Here is an 18,962-nt window from a genome sequence, read left to right on the forward strand (position 1 = left end):
CGGTATACACATCCATATATATAGTCCCTTCCCCTTTGATCTGAGTTGGGTGTGTGACTTGTTTTAGAAAAACAGACTGTGGCAGAAGATATGCTGTGCTAGTGAGTAGGTGAATAAGTAGTATTTAAATCCTAACTTTGCAGAAGCAAAGGAACTATATGACATATAACAGTAAGTAAAATAATAGAAAAAGTTAAAAAATATATAGAAAGATATTCCAGGCTAAAAAGCAGCCTGAATCAAAAACACAGATGGAGAGGAGTAATGCATGTTCTGTCAATAGCAGTCCACATTGGTGATAGCCTACTGCCTGTTTTGGAAAATAATGGGAAAAGATATTAAGAAAAAAGACATGGACAGATTTTGGAAAGCCTTGAATGTCAAGCTAAGCAATTTGGAATTTATCAGTTTGGAAATGGAGAACCACAGAATGTCTCTTCATGCTGGAATAATACAGATAAAGAGATGATTTTAAAAGACTGTTCTAGCAATAGTATGAAGAAACATGATAAAAGCTTAAAGGAAGGGTGGCTAGTTCAAAAGTTAATACAATGAAGTAAAAAGGGTTTCAACTAAGGTAAGCTGCAGAAAGTAGGTGAATCTCTCTCCTAACCATTCTCCTCCTATATAACTGTCTGCCTTAATTTAAAAGAAAGCTTCACTCGTTCAGAATAAAAATAATTTTTAATTGCTGACCTATTATTTAATGAGTTTTAAAAATAATTATAATGGAAGTAATACCATAAAAAATAGCATCAGTTTAATATGTAATTATGTGCCAATTACTTTTATTGATGAACTCTGAAATTTTAAAATGTGAACAGTCCCACATTACCAACTGTAATCCGAATACCTTGAGATATAAAATACAATTAAAAAGTTGCTATTTTTATTACCAATTTCAGTTACAATACCTGTTTTCAATTATGAGGTAGTGAAAGATAGCTGCAGTTTCTTTAGGCTGGATGTGTATAAGAGGTAACAAAGCTACTATTACATGACTGAGAAGGGAGCCTAGATAAGTGTGATCCAGGCAACGAACAAAGCAGTCCCAAGCTCTATGTGAAAAAACAAATAAAAATTAAGTTCCATTATTTTTATTATTTATAAAGCTCCATCAATTAGTTATTAGCTGAAGAAACAAAGATACATACAAGTAATAGATTACAAGCACCTTTAAAACTGGAATAAAGATCAGTACTATATATTCAAATAAAGTGATCTCCAAATTATATCAAAAAAGCAAGGTGATGAGATCCTGTCTCTACAAAACTTTAAAGACACATTATTCTGACTGTATATCTCTAAGAGGATACATTTTAAGGACAAAAACAACCTTCCAAGGAGCTTAAACTACTTTCAACAGTCTTACTATCAGCAGTAATATTGAATTGTCATTTTTAAGTTGCATATATGTATAGACAGAAAGAAAAATTAAGTAAACATGTAATTATAAGTCATTAGGAACAAAGATTTAGAGCATAACTGAAATGTAAAACCAAAGAGTTAAGTCAAAACTATGTAATCTTTAATTTGAACTAAAAATATAAACTCATGATTTTTTTTCTCTTTATAAAATAATACAAATTATCTAGTAGCTCTATTCACTTAAGGGTCAGAGGCAATGACAACTCAGTAGCAATGAGTAGGCCTAATGAGTGCCTAAACTGGGAATTAATCTGGGCTCAAAGGAATCAGAGCCAGGGCTCCTTGAAGAAATTGCTGATTCTGGATCAGGGGCAGGAAATGTACAAGATGAGCCTAGGACATCTTGTGTCACCAAAAAACAGACAATCTATAAAAGATTAATGGGGCCATGTCAAATGTCACAGGCACCAGCTTAAAGGGATTTCTACTGGCTTAAGATGGAACCCCTGTAATATGCTGAAATAAAAGAAAAAGAAAAAAAGATTTCAGCAATCAAAAAACAGTGATTTTAAAGGATTAAAATTCACCAAATTTATAAAAATCCATGTGATCAAAATGATACAAAAAAAGTAGAAAAATTTTACCAGAGGTTCCTAGGGCACAAATCTATATTCTGAAAACTGATAATCGAAAGGAAATGTTAGGCTGGGCGCGGTGGCTCACGCCTGTAATCCTAGCACTCTGGGAGGCTGAGGCGGGCAGATCGTTGGAGCTCAGGAGTTCGAGACCACCCTGAGCAAGAGCGAGACCCTGTCTCTACTAAAAATAGAAAGAAATTATCTGGCCAGCTAAAAATATATACAGAAAAAATTAGCCGGGCATGGTGGCGCATGCCTGTAGTCCCAGCTAGTCGGGAGGCTGAGGCAGTAGGATGGCGTAAGCCCAGGAGTTTGAGGTTGCTGTGAGCTAGGCTGATGCCACGGCACTCACTCTAGCCCGAGCAACAAAGCGGGACTCTGTCTTAAAAAAAAAAAGAAAAAAGAAAAGAAAAGAAAAGTTTAAGTTATTTATCCTGGCTATCCTGTATGAACTGCTTTTCCTATATGAACTATGTTTCAGGGTAGCCATTTTTTTTTTCTTTTTTAGAGACGTTGTCTCACTACATTGCCCAGGCTGGCCTCACACTCCTGGGCTCAAGCAATCCTCCTACCTCAGCTTCCTAAGTAGCTGGAACTATAGGCATGTGTCACATGCCTGGCTAGCCAGATTTTTTATGACGAAGTTTATTTTGTTTTAAGAAGAATCCCACCTAATAAATACAAAAGGAATAATAAAATTAGAAAATCACTATTTTATCACATTTAATGAAATAATGGACTTAGGCAATGATCATTAATTAATGTTAAAGCCCTTAGATGAAAGATTAATGGGAACTTTATAATAGAGGGATTTGAGGTGATAAAATCTAAACCTACTGATTAGTCTTAGCACAACTAAAAGTGGACAACCAGATATTATGTGGCTTATGTTACAACACAACAGAGGCACAAAGCCTCACCTATGAAGTATTTTTTCATAACAAATTGAACCTAAATCTAATCAAGTATCTATATCTATCTACCAGTTTATATAGAAAAACATAAAGGAGAAAAAAGATAGAGGGAAAAGTTAAATCAGCTAACAGCCAAATCATATATCCCAAAATCTTAACAACCTAAAAGAAATAAAATATGTGTGAGGAGGGGATTTAAGGCGGGAGGCTGTTTATAAGAGATACTTAGGGGGCCAAACAACCCCTTAAGGTTGTGAATGTGTGATATATAGACTTTGTTTAGACTGTGATTCAAGGAAGCCAACATCTTTGAGAAAAGCATCTTTGAGACAATTGAAGGAAATGTGAATACGGATTGAGCTTTAGATGATAGTAGATTAGATGCTAAGTATAGTAAGTCATGATGGTTATTTTTTTAAATGCCCTCATCCATTATATATATCTGAAGTATTTACAAGTACAGTGATTCTGGGATTTTCTTTGAAATACTCCAACTAACAATAAAAAAGGTGGAGATGACTAAATTAAATAAGACTAGCAATGTTGATAATCGCCAAGGTTGGGAAATAGGTATGTAGGATCATTAGTAATTCTCCTATTTCCCGGTTTCTTAAAATATTTCTACAGTAAAACGTTTTTAAAAAGTAAATATGTTTTCCTTTTCTACCTTAATTTACAATTTGAACTCAATTTTCCTCAAAGAGATTAAGAACTCAAGTTAGTGTTACTGGGGAATGCAAAAAAATTAATGAACCCAGGCAATCAGTTACCTGCAACATAATTCAGGAAAATCATCCTTGAATCGAAGGCCAGTTCTCAGCGTGGTCATCATCTTCACTCTCACAGAACTGACATGTTTGGGTCCCATTAACTTCATCAAAGACATCAAACTGTTCAAGGCCTAGAAAGTTAAGTAGCGCTTTTTTACAAAGTCTATAAACAAGTTGCCAGAAGCAGATAAGCCCTAAGGACAAGTGCTTCACATCCAAATCTCAGGGTGTCATCTATTCTCAGACAACACTAAAGGTCTAATAAATGTCCAACTTATTATGTGGGAACCATGAATTTGAAAAATACAAGTTGAGTTCTGATTGTTTTTTCTTTCCCTTGAAGGTGATTTGTTATTTTGGTCCCAGTGGTCCTACAGAACAGTAAATTTTGAAATTTATTAAGGACATAATACATACTGTTTGATTTTCTTTATATCTATCCCAAGCTGCTATACAGCACATATATAAACCAAACTGAATTAAAAACACTAGAATTTGAAAGACTTGTAAAAAGTTTTGAAGAAAATGGAATACCTCACAGTGATCAACAATTAAGTAAATTTTTGTCTTAATGATATTAAATTCAAGTTGTCCTTAATTTAGTAAAACAAGTAACTAATAATATACCCAGAAAGTAAAACATACACGAAACACAGAACCAGACCTGTATCAACAGCTCCAGGTTCGAATGAAAGGCTAAAGAAATTTTCTGGTCAACCTTAACTATGTGCCAAAACATGAGCTTTTTATGGTTTACAACACAAACTCTACTTTTCTTAGATTCAAGGTCATTCTCTCACTTATGATAACAATTGTGATAACAATAAGAAAGAAGCCATGTAGATAGAATAGTAATTGTCTGGAGGATTAAATTTACTACTTGACACCAAAAAAAAAAAAGGCATTGGTTGCTGAAATTGGCAGAGATAAGTATATCATGTCTTTCTTAGTTCCTTAAAATTATATAAGAGAAGGGGAATACAAACTGAAATGAAAAGCCTCCATTCATAGGTTTTACCTGTAATCTTACTGACTGCAGAGGTGGAAAGCAACAAAAAGGGAAATTTTATCAATATCCAAAAATTTATTCCAATCTACAGGACAGAAATTTCCAACAGGGACTAACTGTAATAGTAGTCATAATGAAACTTTATTGTGCCACAAGCACTTAAACATAAACTGACAAATACTGACGTTGCCTTACTTTATAAAAACTTACCATTTTTTCTGTTGAAAACACCAGGGGCCATGACCCATATCAGACCAATTTGAAGCAATGAGATTCAATTATGCAACTTTTGTTTGAGCTATAAATGATTACTGGCATCTTTCTTTCATTGGACTAGATGCTATGATGACGTGAGCCTGAAGTCATTAAAGTCATTACCTAGCACTTAAGTATAGAGCCAACCCAGGTGAACATGAGCTAAAAGATTGGCTCTGAGAACATTTTTTAGTCCAAAATCAAATTATGCCCAAAGCTATGTTACCCTTACACTTTTAGTCACACTGCCAACAAGTTCCTTTGGGTTTTTCTATCACTCATACACAAAAGAACTATAAGTGATACAATTCCAATTTTTTGTCTCCCAAAGGCTTATACAAGTTGTTCAGCAATATAGAATGTCATATATTTAGTTATTTCCTATCTTTGAATGTTTGTAGCCAGAAGCAAAAATCATATCTCCTGCATATTCTATATGAATTCCATTCTAGCACTTTGCAACTCAACTATCACTACTTACCATTTTCTTATCTTCAATGCCAACACTGGAGCTCAGTAACTGCATGTTAAAAAAGGCCAAAATGCCCAACAACTTGGGTTGTAAATAATCAGCCTAAAAATAAAAACCAATATTATATAAGTTTATATACAGATCAAATTTCTTATATTGACAATTTAGTTATTTAAATAATATCATTTATATTTTACCTAACTAGATTAGAGTATTAGAAATAAACATTTGGTAAATTAAGTTTCTCCAAAAGCACATACTTTCACATCTAATATTTAAAGAAATTAATGAAACTGATTTATAATCACCATGACAAAATATGATTAAACAGTACAGTATACAATGAGGAAATCATGAGCTTCTGAATCATGGAGTGAGATGGGATGGCATCCTTAGGATGTGATTCATGTCAGGATCCACAGTGAAGAGGAAAAGAAGGGAGAGGAGAATAGAGAAAGACTGTCCTTATTCTATAGCATTTAGAACTAAGCTGGAAAAAAGTAAAGTACCTGATTACAGAAAAAGTACCCTCCCACAAAAGGTCTGACACAGGGGTCAACACCCCCTGAGGTAATAGTGGCAAAGAAGTACAAGATTAAGGGCATCAACAACTGCAGGCTAGATATCACCATCCATGATATTTTGGGTATTTTGAAGTGAATATAGTTCATTCTTTGAGAGAGGGTCCTACAGGAGAGGGTATGGGCTGTAAGTCAGCCAAACTTGGGTTTGAATCCCGATTTTGACACTTCCTAGTGTGTGATCTTAAATAAATTATTTAACTCCTCTGAGTCTGTAAAATGGGAACAACAAAAGCACCTACCGCATAGACTTGTAAAGATTAAATAAGATAGGCCAATGCCCCAGTGGAGATGCTGAGGTCAACATCAGGTTTGAAATATTTAAAGTGGATACAAAACTATATCAGCAATGCTGATAGTTAAATGTGTTATTGTGGGTGATGGTGCTGTTGGTAAAACATGCCTCCTGATATCCTACACAACAAACAAATTTCCATCTAAATATGTACTGACTGTTTTTGACAACTATGCAGTCATAGCTATGATTAGTGGAGGGCCACATACTCTTGGTCTTTTTGACACTGCAGGGCAAGAGGATCATGACAGATTACAACCACTGAGTTATCCACAAACAGATGTATTTCTAGTCTGTTTTTCAGTGGTTTCTCCATCCTCATTTGAAAATGAGAAAGAAAAGCGGATGCCTGAGATAACCACTGTCCGAAGACTCTTTCCCAGCTTGTTGAGACCCAAATTGATCTCAGAGATGACCCCTCTATTATTGACAAAGTTGCCAATAAACAGAAGGCCATCACTCCAGAGACTGCTGAAAAGCTGGCCTGTGACCTGAAGGCTGTTAAGTAGGTGGAGTGTTCTGCACCCACACAGAAAGGCCTAAGAAAGTATTTGATTAAGCAATATTGGCTGTCCTGGAGTCTCCAGAACCAAAGAAGAACTGCAGGTGTGTGCTGCTATGAACATCTCTCCAGAGCCCTTTTACCACAACTGGTGTTGACATAATACTGAAAGCAATGTTTAAGTCAAACTGAAGATTAAAAATTCAAATTCATTTTTGCAATAATGACAAATGCCCTACACCTACTCACATGTAGTCATGTGAGACAAAGCCAGGTATGACCCCTGCTACCCCTAATACTAGTTAATTTTGAACAATTGTGTATTGTCAGAAAAGTGATCAGTACTAGGTTTTGTGTTGTTGTTTAAAAAAAATTTTTTTTAAAGCAAGGCATGCTTGTGATGACTCTGTAACAGATTAATTCGAATTGTTGAAGCTGCTCTCTGGTTCTACTCTGGAGAGTAATCTGGGACATCTTAGTGTTATTTTTTTTCCCCCCTCTGTTTCTGGGGAAGTGTGTGTGTGGTTTGTTTTTTAGTCTTCTTAAAATTCATTAACCAGTAGACAGCCCTTAAGGGGAAGAGGACAGAGTGGTTCCACATTCCACTTCCTAGACCTAGTTTAGAAAACACATTGCCCATCTGGTGCTTTTAGGAATATAGTAAATGCCTCATTTAATAAAATATTCCTTTTTGAAAGTTTCCCTTTTTTCCACCCTTGAGTAGATCCACTATTTGATGAAACTCATGAAAGTGGGTAGAACCTGTCTTGCCCCTCCAGTTTTCTAGGATGCACTATATATGTCAATGTGACTTTCAAGGAAATTTGTTTGCCATTTGCTGATTTTTTTGGAAGTTAATGTCTAACTTCTTTCACTGATCAATGAAGAAAAGTATTGCATCTTTGAACTATACCAAATGGATGGAGTTCATAATTTAAAAAAATTTTTTCCCTGTCATTCATTGTCTTATATGCTTAGCATAGATTTGCAACTCGATAGTAGATGATATGGTGTTCCTAGAATGCAAGTGGTATGTAAAGGAGATATGAGGGGTGGTGTTAGAAGACAGATGTCTATGGAATGATAAACATCTTCTCAAATTGTGCAGATGGAGGCCTGCTTCATAAAGAAGCTGGGGCTAGGGGTGGGGAGAACACTTAACAACGGGGAAAAGTCAGGGGAATCCTTTTATTTCTATTTTGCGTATGAGGAACCCCAGAGCAGCCAGATAAGGCGCTCTAGTTTAATAAAAATCATGGAAAGAGTCTCCTGAAGATTCTTCATAAGTGTGAATGAGGATTTTATCAGCTTATTTTGGTTGCAACTTCTAATTTCTAAAAACGTTTAGGTAATCTTTTCCACCTTCCCCAAATCCTAATTCTTGTAGATTCATTAATGTTGAACCATGCTTTCTCAGGTCTCAATTCTTTGTATATGCATTCTTTTCAGACGTATTAAATGAATAAAAACCCTTCATGAGCAAAAAAACCAAAAAAAAGATAAGATAACATGTATTAAGCACTTAGTATATTGTTAAGTGTTAAATCAATTTGTTAATATTATTACAAACTAGAAACATGACTATTCTGTAAAGAAGAATATTCTTCTCTTTCAAAATCTTTACATATAGGCAAGAAAAAGAGCTGGGGATGAGTAGCAACTGAAGTATTTTCCAACTCTAGAAGAAAGTTGCATTGCTTGATGTTGAGGGATCTGCTTTAGGTATCTCCAGGTTACATGGATTGCCAAGAGAACAAAGGTAGGAGGGTATATACTAGCACATAGTAGAGAGGAGTTAGATGTTCTACATGTCTCTCTAGATTAGATGTCAGGATAAACTTTTCTCCTGCCCAGCACAGAAAATCATCTATTTTCAAGCCTAAAATTATACAATCGATAATATTACGGCCAATTCAATGGATGAAAAATGTGTAATTTTGAGGTTATTGTAAAATTTTCCTCTGAGAACAAATGCAAACTTCTGATTTGGATTGAGATTCAACTTTGGCATAATAAGTCACAATTCACTAATTGTGTGGTTCCAGCCTATGATTCTTAAATAAAAAGCAGATACAGAGGGCACACACACAACCTATGTTAACATTCTAATTTTAAAGTTTTAGCATTTTGACTAACAATTCTTTGAGTTCATTCATCTATCACTCACCAAATACTCATTATGTATGCTTAGAATACTGTGCTGGGTACAGGTGTCCAAGATAAGCAAAGTCATTCTCTCCCAATAGCTTACATGATAGACTAATATCAGTGAAAGACAATAAGTAAATATGTAAACTAAGTTGTGATAATGCTACAAGAAAATAAATATGATCACGTGATAGGTAAGAAATGGGATAAGAGAGTTTAGATATTGGGTATTCAGGAAACTCTGAAATCTAAAGAATGAGAAAGACCCAGGAAGCAGCTGCCTAATTGTTACACTAATGATCTAGCTTTAACAAAAGCAAATTCATTATTTTTTAAATGGAGTGGACTTTTCAAAATTAAAATTAGGCAAACAACTTTAGCCTCATAGTTAGAGAATTTTATTTCTTTGGACTCAAGCCGAAATACAAGCCTTACATTGCCTTAAAAAAAAAAAAAAAAAGAAAGAAAGAAAGATCCAGGAGATTATTCCAAGTAGAGAGACCATCTAGAGCAAAGACTCTGAAGCAGAAAACCTTGGCATGTGTAAGAAACACAAAGGAAATAGTGCTGAAACATAGGGAGAAATGAAGAAAAAAGCAGTACAATACCAGAGTAGAAAGGTAGGCAGATCATGTATGGCCTCATAGATTTTATTTTAAGAGCAATGAAAACCAGAGAAGGAATTTAAGCAGGGAAATTCTATGAGTTCGAAAAGAGCACCCCAAATGCTCTGTACATAATTGATTGCAGAGTGAGGAGAATGAAAAGAAAGAACACTTAGGAGGCTTTCAGACTTGTCTCAGAGAAAGATAAAATGGTTATTTGTATGAGGGTGGCGGCATCAGAGACAGAAAGATATATTTTGGACATAGACTTGATAGGACTTGCCCATAGTATGATTATAAACGGTGAAGGAAATGGAGGGCACATGAGTGCTTCCCAGGTTTTGACTCAAGCAAATGGGCAGATAGTGGCACTACTTCCTGAAACAGGGAAGACCAGTGGAAAACCAAGTTAAGGAAAGAAAATAAAAATTTCTAATGAACATGTTATGTTTAGTCTTGCTTGAAATGCTTATAAGACAGGTAAACAGAGATGACAAAAAGGAAGTTGAGGCCAGGTACAGTGGCTCATGCCTATAATCCCAACACTTTGGGAGATGGAGGTGGGAGGATCACTTGAGGCCAGGAGTTGGAGACCAGCCTGAGAAACATAGCAAGATCCTGTCTCTACAAAAAATAGAAAATCTAGCCAGGCATGGTGGTACGTGCCTATAGTCCCAGCTTCTCTGGAGGCTGAGGTAGAAGGATCACTTGAGCCCAGGAGTTTGAGGTTGCTGTGAGCTATGATGACACCACCTCATTCTAGTCTGGGCAACAGAGCAAGACCCTGTCTCAAAAAAAAAGAAAAAGGAAGCTGAATAGTCTCTGCCTTCCTCTCACCCTCAGATCCATTCTCTGCCCTCTTCTGCCTTGCTCTGTGCCTGGGAGGCTGATCAGACTGCATCACTTAGGATCCTGTGCCTTTTGACTTCCCACTGAATTCAGTCAACAGGAAGCACCAATAGAACAGAGGGTAATATGAGAGAGTGTGGTATTTATATTTCTTGCTCCCTCTATGTTTTGAGGTAGTTTTGGTAGTAGCTACATCACTCTATAAGGAAAGGACTCTTCTCGCGATTCTAGTTTTCAATCAGGTTATAGTAAAATTATTTCTTCCTCTTTCCCAGAACTAAGGGGAGCATTAAGTTTTGTGCTGTTCATAGTTCCTGGGTTCCTTAACCTTGCCCATGACATTGAAAATAGCCCCTTTGTTAAATTATTTTCACTTAAATATTTTTTGTGTGCCATCTGCTTCTTCCCCGGACCTAACTTATATAAACCCACAAGTCCAAAACTCCGGGGAGGTCTGGACTAAAATTTCAATTATAAAATCATGCTAAAGAAAAGGACCAAATGAGGTAATTTAAGAAGAGAATGGAGATGGGGGGAAAGAGCCAATTATATGGTCCTGAATCATTCTAATACTTAGAAGATAAAGTAAATAATATCCTCTAGAAATTATTATCCTCCTTTACTGGAAAGAGCCAGTAAACAAAACTAAGAATGAGTGAAAAAAAAAAAAAAATCACGACAATGTGGCATCATAGACACCACATGGGAAGGGATGGTCAAGTGTGCCGAATGCTACTAAAAGGGTTGAATAAGATACGGACGGAGAAGTGACCATGATATTTAATAGCAGGAAGACTGCTGGTGACCCTGACAAAAAGAATTTCATAAAATAGTGAGAACAGAAACAGACTAGAATGGATTCATTTAATGGGAAATGAGAAAGCAGAGACAGAAACCTCTCTCAAGATATTTTGCTGATAGTCCTTTAAGTCTCTTAAAGGAATGAGGGCAATCAAAAGGAAAAAATATCCCAGATACTCAGAAGGCTGAAGCAGGAGGATCTCTTGAACCCAGGAGTTATAGACCAGCCTGGGCATTATAGCGAGAGACTGTCTCAAAATAAAAAAATTTAAAACTTAAAAAAAAAAGAAGGAAAGAAAAAAAATTGTAAGTCTGAGGATTTACATATTTTTTCAGATAAAGATAGAAAATAGTAAAGTAATTTCAGATACAAATTTAAGGTAGAGAAAGACAACAAGGGATAACATATCTTTGAACTTCCCTTCAATCCAACAATGGTTTAAACTATAGTTAGAAGTGATAAGTTCAGTTTGCTGTGTCAAGGAAGGGGTAGTTCAGGGGCGGGAAGAGTGAAGTGAGAGATACAAAAATGTTCTAATATATGTACAGTTTAAAAGCAGTGGAGAAAAATAACCTTCAATATTTTTACTTAGTGAAAAAATAAAATCTTCCAAAACCATTTAAAATCTACATTTTTCAATGCTAATATATGTTGTTAATGCCTTACTGTGACCATGCAATTTAAATCAACCTTTCTGAAAATAATAATATCAACTTAAAATTGAACAAATCTCTACCAGTTGGAAAATGAAAAAAAAAAAAATCAGTTTCTTCAATTTCATAATTAAGCTACAAAAAAGAAAAATAAACAAAAAAATCCACTGAACATATTCCTTACCATCAGTTCAGGTGATGTGATATCTCGTGGGCCTTGATATGGATCATCACCAGATGCAAACGAGGCAAGTATTGACAAACCATTGAAAACCTGTTGATAGTGTTCTCCAATACGCAGCAATAATTCATTATGCAATCCTTGGAAATCCTGTCTCAACAGGCTCCCCAGTTCGATTTCTGTTTCATTCTAAATCAAAGACATATTTTAAAAAAGTTAAAAAAAGTTTTTTTCTTCATACTAACATCCTAGAAATAAGTATATTGATTTTAACATGCTATTAGTAAATCAGGAGCCCTACACTAGATGATAGGATTTAATAACAGTACTAAGAAAAGGCAGCCGAAAAGTATTCTAATCTTATTCTCTCCTGATAGGTCTCCCATGGGTTTTAGGTAATGAAGTGATATGATTTTATTTTGAAATAAAATTTAAAAAAGAAAGTCCTAGTTTTCTCTAACATATTATAATATCATCAATTCAATATTTATAGACACATAACCTCTGGGAGGAAATACATTATAGTGGCTTAAAGCAGTCATTCTGGTCAGATTCCTTTAGTTATATCTTAGCTGTCACTTACTAGTTGCGCTGTGACTTGGACAAGTTACCTAATCTAGCTTCCCTCTGCCTAGATTCCTCATCTGCAAAATAAAAAAATAATAGTAACTTTCTCTCATTGGGTAACTGTGAGGATTAAGTGAAATGATCAATATAAATTATTTAGCACAGTTTCTGACATGTAGTAAGCACTTCATAAATACTTATTATCATTCTACCTTCACAATATACAGATTTACTTTCTCAAGATGAATAAATACATTCAATATTCAGTAACTCATGTGGAAAGAGATCTGCTCTTGGTATATTATGAAACAAGAGAAATAAATTAACATCAGAGAAAGCAATAAAGTTATATGGATGTTTCTGGCAGGTTTTCCTGTTCCTGTATAATCTCACATTCCTCAAAGATACTGTTAATATGACATCAAAAAAGAAGCACAAGCTATAATTTTAAATTTAAAAACTAGCAAGAAACTGGGCCAAACTGTAATCAGAGCACCAAGTAACTAAACACAGATGTTATAACACAGTTGGAGGTGGTTACCTTTTCCTACAGATAAAATAACCTATATCTTTTCAGTCAACTTAAAGTTCCAAGCAAATGAAAAATACTAATGAAATCAGCTGAGAACCTCATCCATGAAGGGATGACTACCATATCCCATTATGGAGAAATAATCAAAGAAAATAATAAAAGAAGAATTCCATTTAATATGCTCCCAGGACAAAGATTATTTAACATAACATTTAAACTTATATTCTTCAGGATAGGCTGTAAATTATTTGCCTTCCTTCCTATAAGACTGTTACAATAGCCTTACTATTAATATAATACTAATTTATACAAAAAAGTAAAACATATACAAATATTCAATTACCTTCAGATAATGAAGGGCACGTTCTAATTCATCTTTAGAACAGGAACAGACCAGATGGGAAAAAATATATTTGAAGTTATTTATTAAAATCTCTCTACGATTGACATTTAATTGTTTTCCTAAAGTTCGAATGAGAGCAGAAGCTGCAGGGCTTGCTTTGGCAGCCAGATCAGGTAGTAGAACTTGTAATGTCCTCTGAAAAAGAATGCCACAATTACCAAAAAGTACATTTGTTTGGCTGATAAAATACCACATAAGCTATGTGCAAAAATATCTTTAAATACCATACAAATTTGGAGTCCCCATGACTTATATTTGAATTCATATTTACCATTTATTCACCAACAGATATTTACTGAGCATCTACTATGATTCAGGCACTGCAGGCATAGCAGTGAACAAAATAGGCAAGATGCCTGGTGGCACAGAGTTTATACTGTAAAAAGGTGTTGAAACAGACAGTAAGTAAGCAAATATAAAAGTAAAGAAGATAATTTCTCAGGAGTGTTAAAGTATTTTCATGCTGTAAAGTAGAAATCCCAGAACTGATATATTTGAACTTGTATTTAAAGAATAAGGAAGAGTAACCATAAATGCAATTTAAAAAACATTTTTTAAAGAGTTGATACAGCAATGTTAAAAATAAAAAACCTTTTAACACATCCACCACCCCAATACTGCAACAAATCTGTTTTCATTTTAGTCCACTTCCTTTAAGATGTTGTTCATAAGATATATACAAAATGCAAAGATAAAATAATTTCATTTATTCATTCTATATGTATCTAATGAATACTTACCATGTCAATCACTATCCTAAGCACTGCAGATGTGATAGTGAACACCAAGACTCTGCCCTAAGCGATGTTTATACCTTACTTATATTATGACTTTCAACTTAATATTAACACTATAAGACTGCTGTATAAAATAATATTATAAGGTAGTTTCTACAAAGTTGTCCTAATTGTTATGTTAATAGGTTACCTAATATCCTATGATGTACTCTGAAGTATGGAATGGTTTAAGAAGCCTTTGAAAAGTCATTTAGTTTTGGCTCAGGGTTTCATTTTTGTTTTGTTTTGCTACTTATATAATGTTGAAATAAACATTTGTACTTTATGGTCCCCAGAGTGGAATTACTGAGTGAAAAAGTATGAATATTTTTGTGGTCCTTCCCATATACTCTCATATTTCCTTCTAGTATTGACCAATTTATAAGCAATACTGTAAGTAAAAATTCTGTATGAATTGTCATTATAATTTATAAATTAAGAGTTATGATAAACTTTATCTTTGGAGAAGGTAGGAGGATAATGTACTCCATCATCTTTTAAATTTCAGCCCCAAAGACTTTTCGAAGGTGTCCTAAACCACACCATACTATAAAGTATGTCATTTGAATTCAAAACAGATCATCTTCTATACCACTAGAGTTTTGTACTTTATTACTCCACGTCCTTAGGGGTAGAAATGATCATATTAGACTTTGAATTACCAATAGAACCAATCACAGCACTAAAGACACAAGGGTTCAAATAGTTCACTGAACTGATTAGCATTATTCAGTTAGCATTAACTTTTCAGAACAGCTAACCATACAGAACAATGACTGAAATCAGCATGAACTTAAGTTTTATAGTGTAAGAATAATCTCACATGAAAGTCAAAATCTAGAATGGAATGAACAAAATATTGAATTGCAAACCTCAATTAAGTGAACCATATATTTCAACTTACGGTAAGAAAACGATTAAGATCAGGAAAGTCAAAAACGTTGGCAATTTCAGACAAGGTATTTAAAGCCATTTCTCTCTGGTGTGCTACGTCTTGTTTTCTCATCTCAGCATTCTGGCATGGAGTACTAGGAAGTGCTGTCATCTGACTGGAGTGGAGGGATTCTACCAAAAACTAGAGCAAAAACAATTTTATTCTTAGTTTTCACATAAGGAAGAAATTTTAACTAATACTTTTTAAGGTAACATAAAAGACAGTATCAAACAATGATCTATATTAGCTGAAATGGTTCATTTAATTTTTATAACAACCTTAATGAGGTTGATTACATCATAATCACCCTTTTACAGATGAAGTAACCAGGCTTAGTTATGAAACTGAAATATCATGCTAAGGATTTTACCACAAATACAGGGTAAAGCCACTATTTTAATACAGCCTACTGCACAGCCAAGGAAACTATCACTAGAGCAGACAACCTACAGAATGGGAGAAAATATTTGCATGCTATACATCCGATACAGGGCTGATAACTAGAATCTATATAGAACTCAGGAAAATCAGTAAGAAAAAATCAAACAACCCATTAAAAAGTGGGCAAAGGACATGAACAGAAACTTTTCAAAAGAAGACAGACTAATGGCCAACAAACATGATAAAAGTTCAACATCTCTAATCAGCAGCGAAATGCAAATCAAAACCACAATGAGATTATCACTTAACTCCAGTGAGAATGGCTTTTACCAAAAAGTCCCAAAACAACAAATGTTGATATGGATATGGAGAGACAGGAACACTCATACACTGCTGGTGGGACTGCAAACTAGTACAACCCCTGTGGAAAGCAATATGGAGATACCTCAAAGAGCTACAAGTAGAACAATACCACTTGATCCAACAATCCCATTACTGGGCATCTACCCAAAGGAAAAAAAGACATTCTATAAAAAAGACATCTGCACTAGAATGTTTATAGCAGCACAATTTACAATTGCAAAGATGTGGAAAGAACTCAAGTGCCTACCAATGCACGAGTGGATTAATAAAATGTGGTATATGTATACTATGGAATTCAACTCAGCAATAAAAAATGATGCTGATATAGCACCTCTTGTATTATCCTGGATGGAGCTAAAGCCCATTCTACTAAATGAAGTATCACAAGAATGGAAAACAAGCACCACATGTACTCACCATCAAATTGGTATTAACTGATCAACATTTATGTGCACATATAGTAGTGACATTCATCGGGTGTCAGGCAGGTGGGAAGGGGGAGGAAGGGATGGGTGCGGTGCGCACTGTCTAGGGGAAGGACATGCTTTAAGCTCTGACTTGGGTCAGGCAAAGGCAATATATGTAACCTAAACATTTGTATACCTCCATAATATGCTGAAATAAAAAATAAAATAAAAAAACAAATACAGCCTAGCTTTTCAGCTATTAATTGAATATATAATATTTAAACAAAGTGCCATATAGATAATATCAAGGCATAAAAGAGTTTATCACTATAAGGCTAAAAAAGAAAGACAACTCCCTAAAAGAGTATAATAATTAAATACATTATTTTGAAATGGTTTCCCCTCTCTTCCATTTATAATCTTTGTCTTCAGACCAATACCCTAAGGTACAAAACTGGCAAAATTCCAGTTCTCTTAAATAAATACATCATTTTAAAAAATGATCTTTTAAAGCAAGCAAAATAAAACATGTATAAATGTCCTTTTTTTTTTAACTATTGTGAAGTACTGCTATTGTCTATAGTTAAGACAAATGCTGACTCTTACCTGACAGATGGGTTTTTTATACTGGCTGAAGAAGTTTTGCAATTTAACACTTTTAGCTGCAACCAGAGCTCTAATTTCTGTGTATGCTGCTCCAGAGACAGATGCTGACTTGGATAACAAACAGTGCAATAGGTGCAAGAGTGCAAAAGGTACCAAATCTCCTTTTGCTGCCCTGAAATTAAAAACACACACACACACAGACGTATAATCAATGACTTAGAAACAAATAGAAATCCATAAATACATGCATGTAGAATCACATTTTTTTCTATATTATCATATATCTCATATCACCATTTCTAACACCAGGCAAATAAAAATGGAGAATAGCCAAAATAAATAAAGAAGAATACAAAAGCTAACCAAGTATACCTTCCAATATCTCCTGTTGTAAGAATCAACGTATCCTTCAACTCAATATTTCTTGATATTTGGGCATGTGTATATGCTTCCTTCATTCTTAAGACAAAAAGCTAGAACAATAAAAGTAAATGGTTAAGAAATTTTTAGAGCTAGGTTTGTGAAAATCTAAATGTTAAAAATAAAAATTATCAACCTCTTTTATAAATCCATCTTCAGAGTCCAAGGATTCCAATATATGCTTGATATTTCCACTAAAAGACACTCTAACGTCCTTGTCTGGATCTTCCATTAAATTTAATAAAGTTCCAAGAACTGCTTTTACATCTGTTTCATCTTCTCTAAAATCAAGATGCTTACAAAGATGAGGTAGATTATCTATGAAAGCTAAAAGAGTATCTAATTTAACACATTAAACATCAAAGTTGTACTGTAAAAATATTATTAATAAATAATATGCCACAAAGAATCCTAAATTGCCTTAAATTGTCAATATTTAATATTTAAGTATGTATAGTACACAAAATTTTAGGGAATAAAAATGGATAGTTATAAAAATGGATAGTTATAAATTTAAATTTGTGCTTAATAAGTCATAAATGACATAAATCTAAAATAAATTTCGGAATTTTTTAAGTTATAAAATAACTAGTCTCTTTTAGATTCTGTAGACCACTATGTTACCAAGACAGACTTAAAAGCACACTTCACTAACCCAAAGAACACTGAACTAAGATTTTAGCCTTATTATTAACCTTACAAGATTTAGGGAGTCTTAGAAACCATTTATCATCTAATGCTTTGTTGAGAACAATTTCAACTCACTACCTAAACAAATGGATCTTCCAAGTATTTGTGTAAATCTCATGCTCCCAATAAACTCATACTCCATTACCACTGGAAAGTGGTCAAGAAGATATAATGTGTGATCCTCACTTGGGTAAGGTAATCTAACTATTTGAAGTTCTGAAGGTCCAAGGTGGGGAAAGGGGATGCATTAAAAAGGTCTCTGGTATCACTGAAGAAGATAACAGAATACTGAACTTAACAATTTTGAACCAGCCATCAAGGTATGCCCTATTAGGCTGTCAAATTACAAGAGTATCTTAAAAATCCCAAAATCACTTCTCTTACTGGTTCTGTGATACAATCTAATACCATTCAACCCATTTATATGTAATCATTACTGAGCATTGAATCTATCAAGCATGTAACTTGCTATAATTTTTTCAGGCTTCAGGCTAATTCTATCACTGATTTGAAAAACAGAACTTAAATAGGTTTTCAAATATTAAATTAAGCATAATCACTTACCAAGTTTTACCAGACTAGGTGTTTTTTTTTTCAATAGGAAAAGGAATGGCTTGCAAATAGAAGCTTTTAATCGAGAAGATGAACACTCATGTTGAGAAGTGGCTTTTAAATTCTTACACAAGAGGTCCACATGTTCATGTACAGAGAAAGGTTCCATTAAAGAACTTGTCAAATAAAACATGCCATGAAGACTACAGACAAGTTGACCGAGTATAGAGGCAAATTCTTTCTTGACAATGTCAGAATCATCTTTGACTTTATCTCTGGGAGAAAAAAA

At 34.3% G+C, this 18,962-nt stretch overlaps 1 protein-coding gene and 1 pseudogene across 1 annotated transcript in view; one reads left to right on the top strand and one right to left on the bottom strand.

Annotated features, from left to right (window-relative positions):
- ATR (ATR serine/threonine kinase) overlaps window positions 1-18,962 on the bottom strand; it is a 115,129-nt gene that overhangs the window by 71,992 nt on the left and 24,175 nt on the right. The window contains exons 10-19 of the mRNA XM_045539389.1: window positions 18,686-18,948; window positions 17,568-17,758; window positions 17,384-17,484; window positions 17,012-17,183; window positions 15,225-15,395; window positions 13,485-13,679; window positions 12,046-12,231; window positions 5,436-5,528; window positions 3,691-3,821; window positions 915-1,058 (exon numbers count right to left, since the gene is read on the bottom strand). Coding sequence (XP_045395345.1) covers window positions 915-1,058; window positions 3,691-3,821; window positions 5,436-5,528; window positions 12,046-12,231; window positions 13,485-13,679; window positions 15,225-15,395; window positions 17,012-17,183; window positions 17,384-17,484; window positions 17,568-17,758; window positions 18,686-18,948 — 1,647 coding nt within the window. The remainder of the gene's footprint in view (window positions 1-914; window positions 1,059-3,690; window positions 3,822-5,435; window positions 5,529-12,045; window positions 12,232-13,484; window positions 13,680-15,224; window positions 15,396-17,011; window positions 17,184-17,383; window positions 17,485-17,567; window positions 17,759-18,685; window positions 18,949-18,962) is intronic.
- Window positions 6,357-6,924, top strand: LOC123630127 (annotated as a pseudogene).

The sequence above is a fragment of the Lemur catta genome, chromosome 1 (genome assembly GCF_020740605.2).
Source record: "Lemur catta isolate mLemCat1 chromosome 1, mLemCat1.pri, whole genome shotgun sequence".
Classification (NCBI taxonomy): domain Eukaryota; kingdom Metazoa; phylum Chordata; class Mammalia; order Primates; family Lemuridae; genus Lemur; species Lemur catta.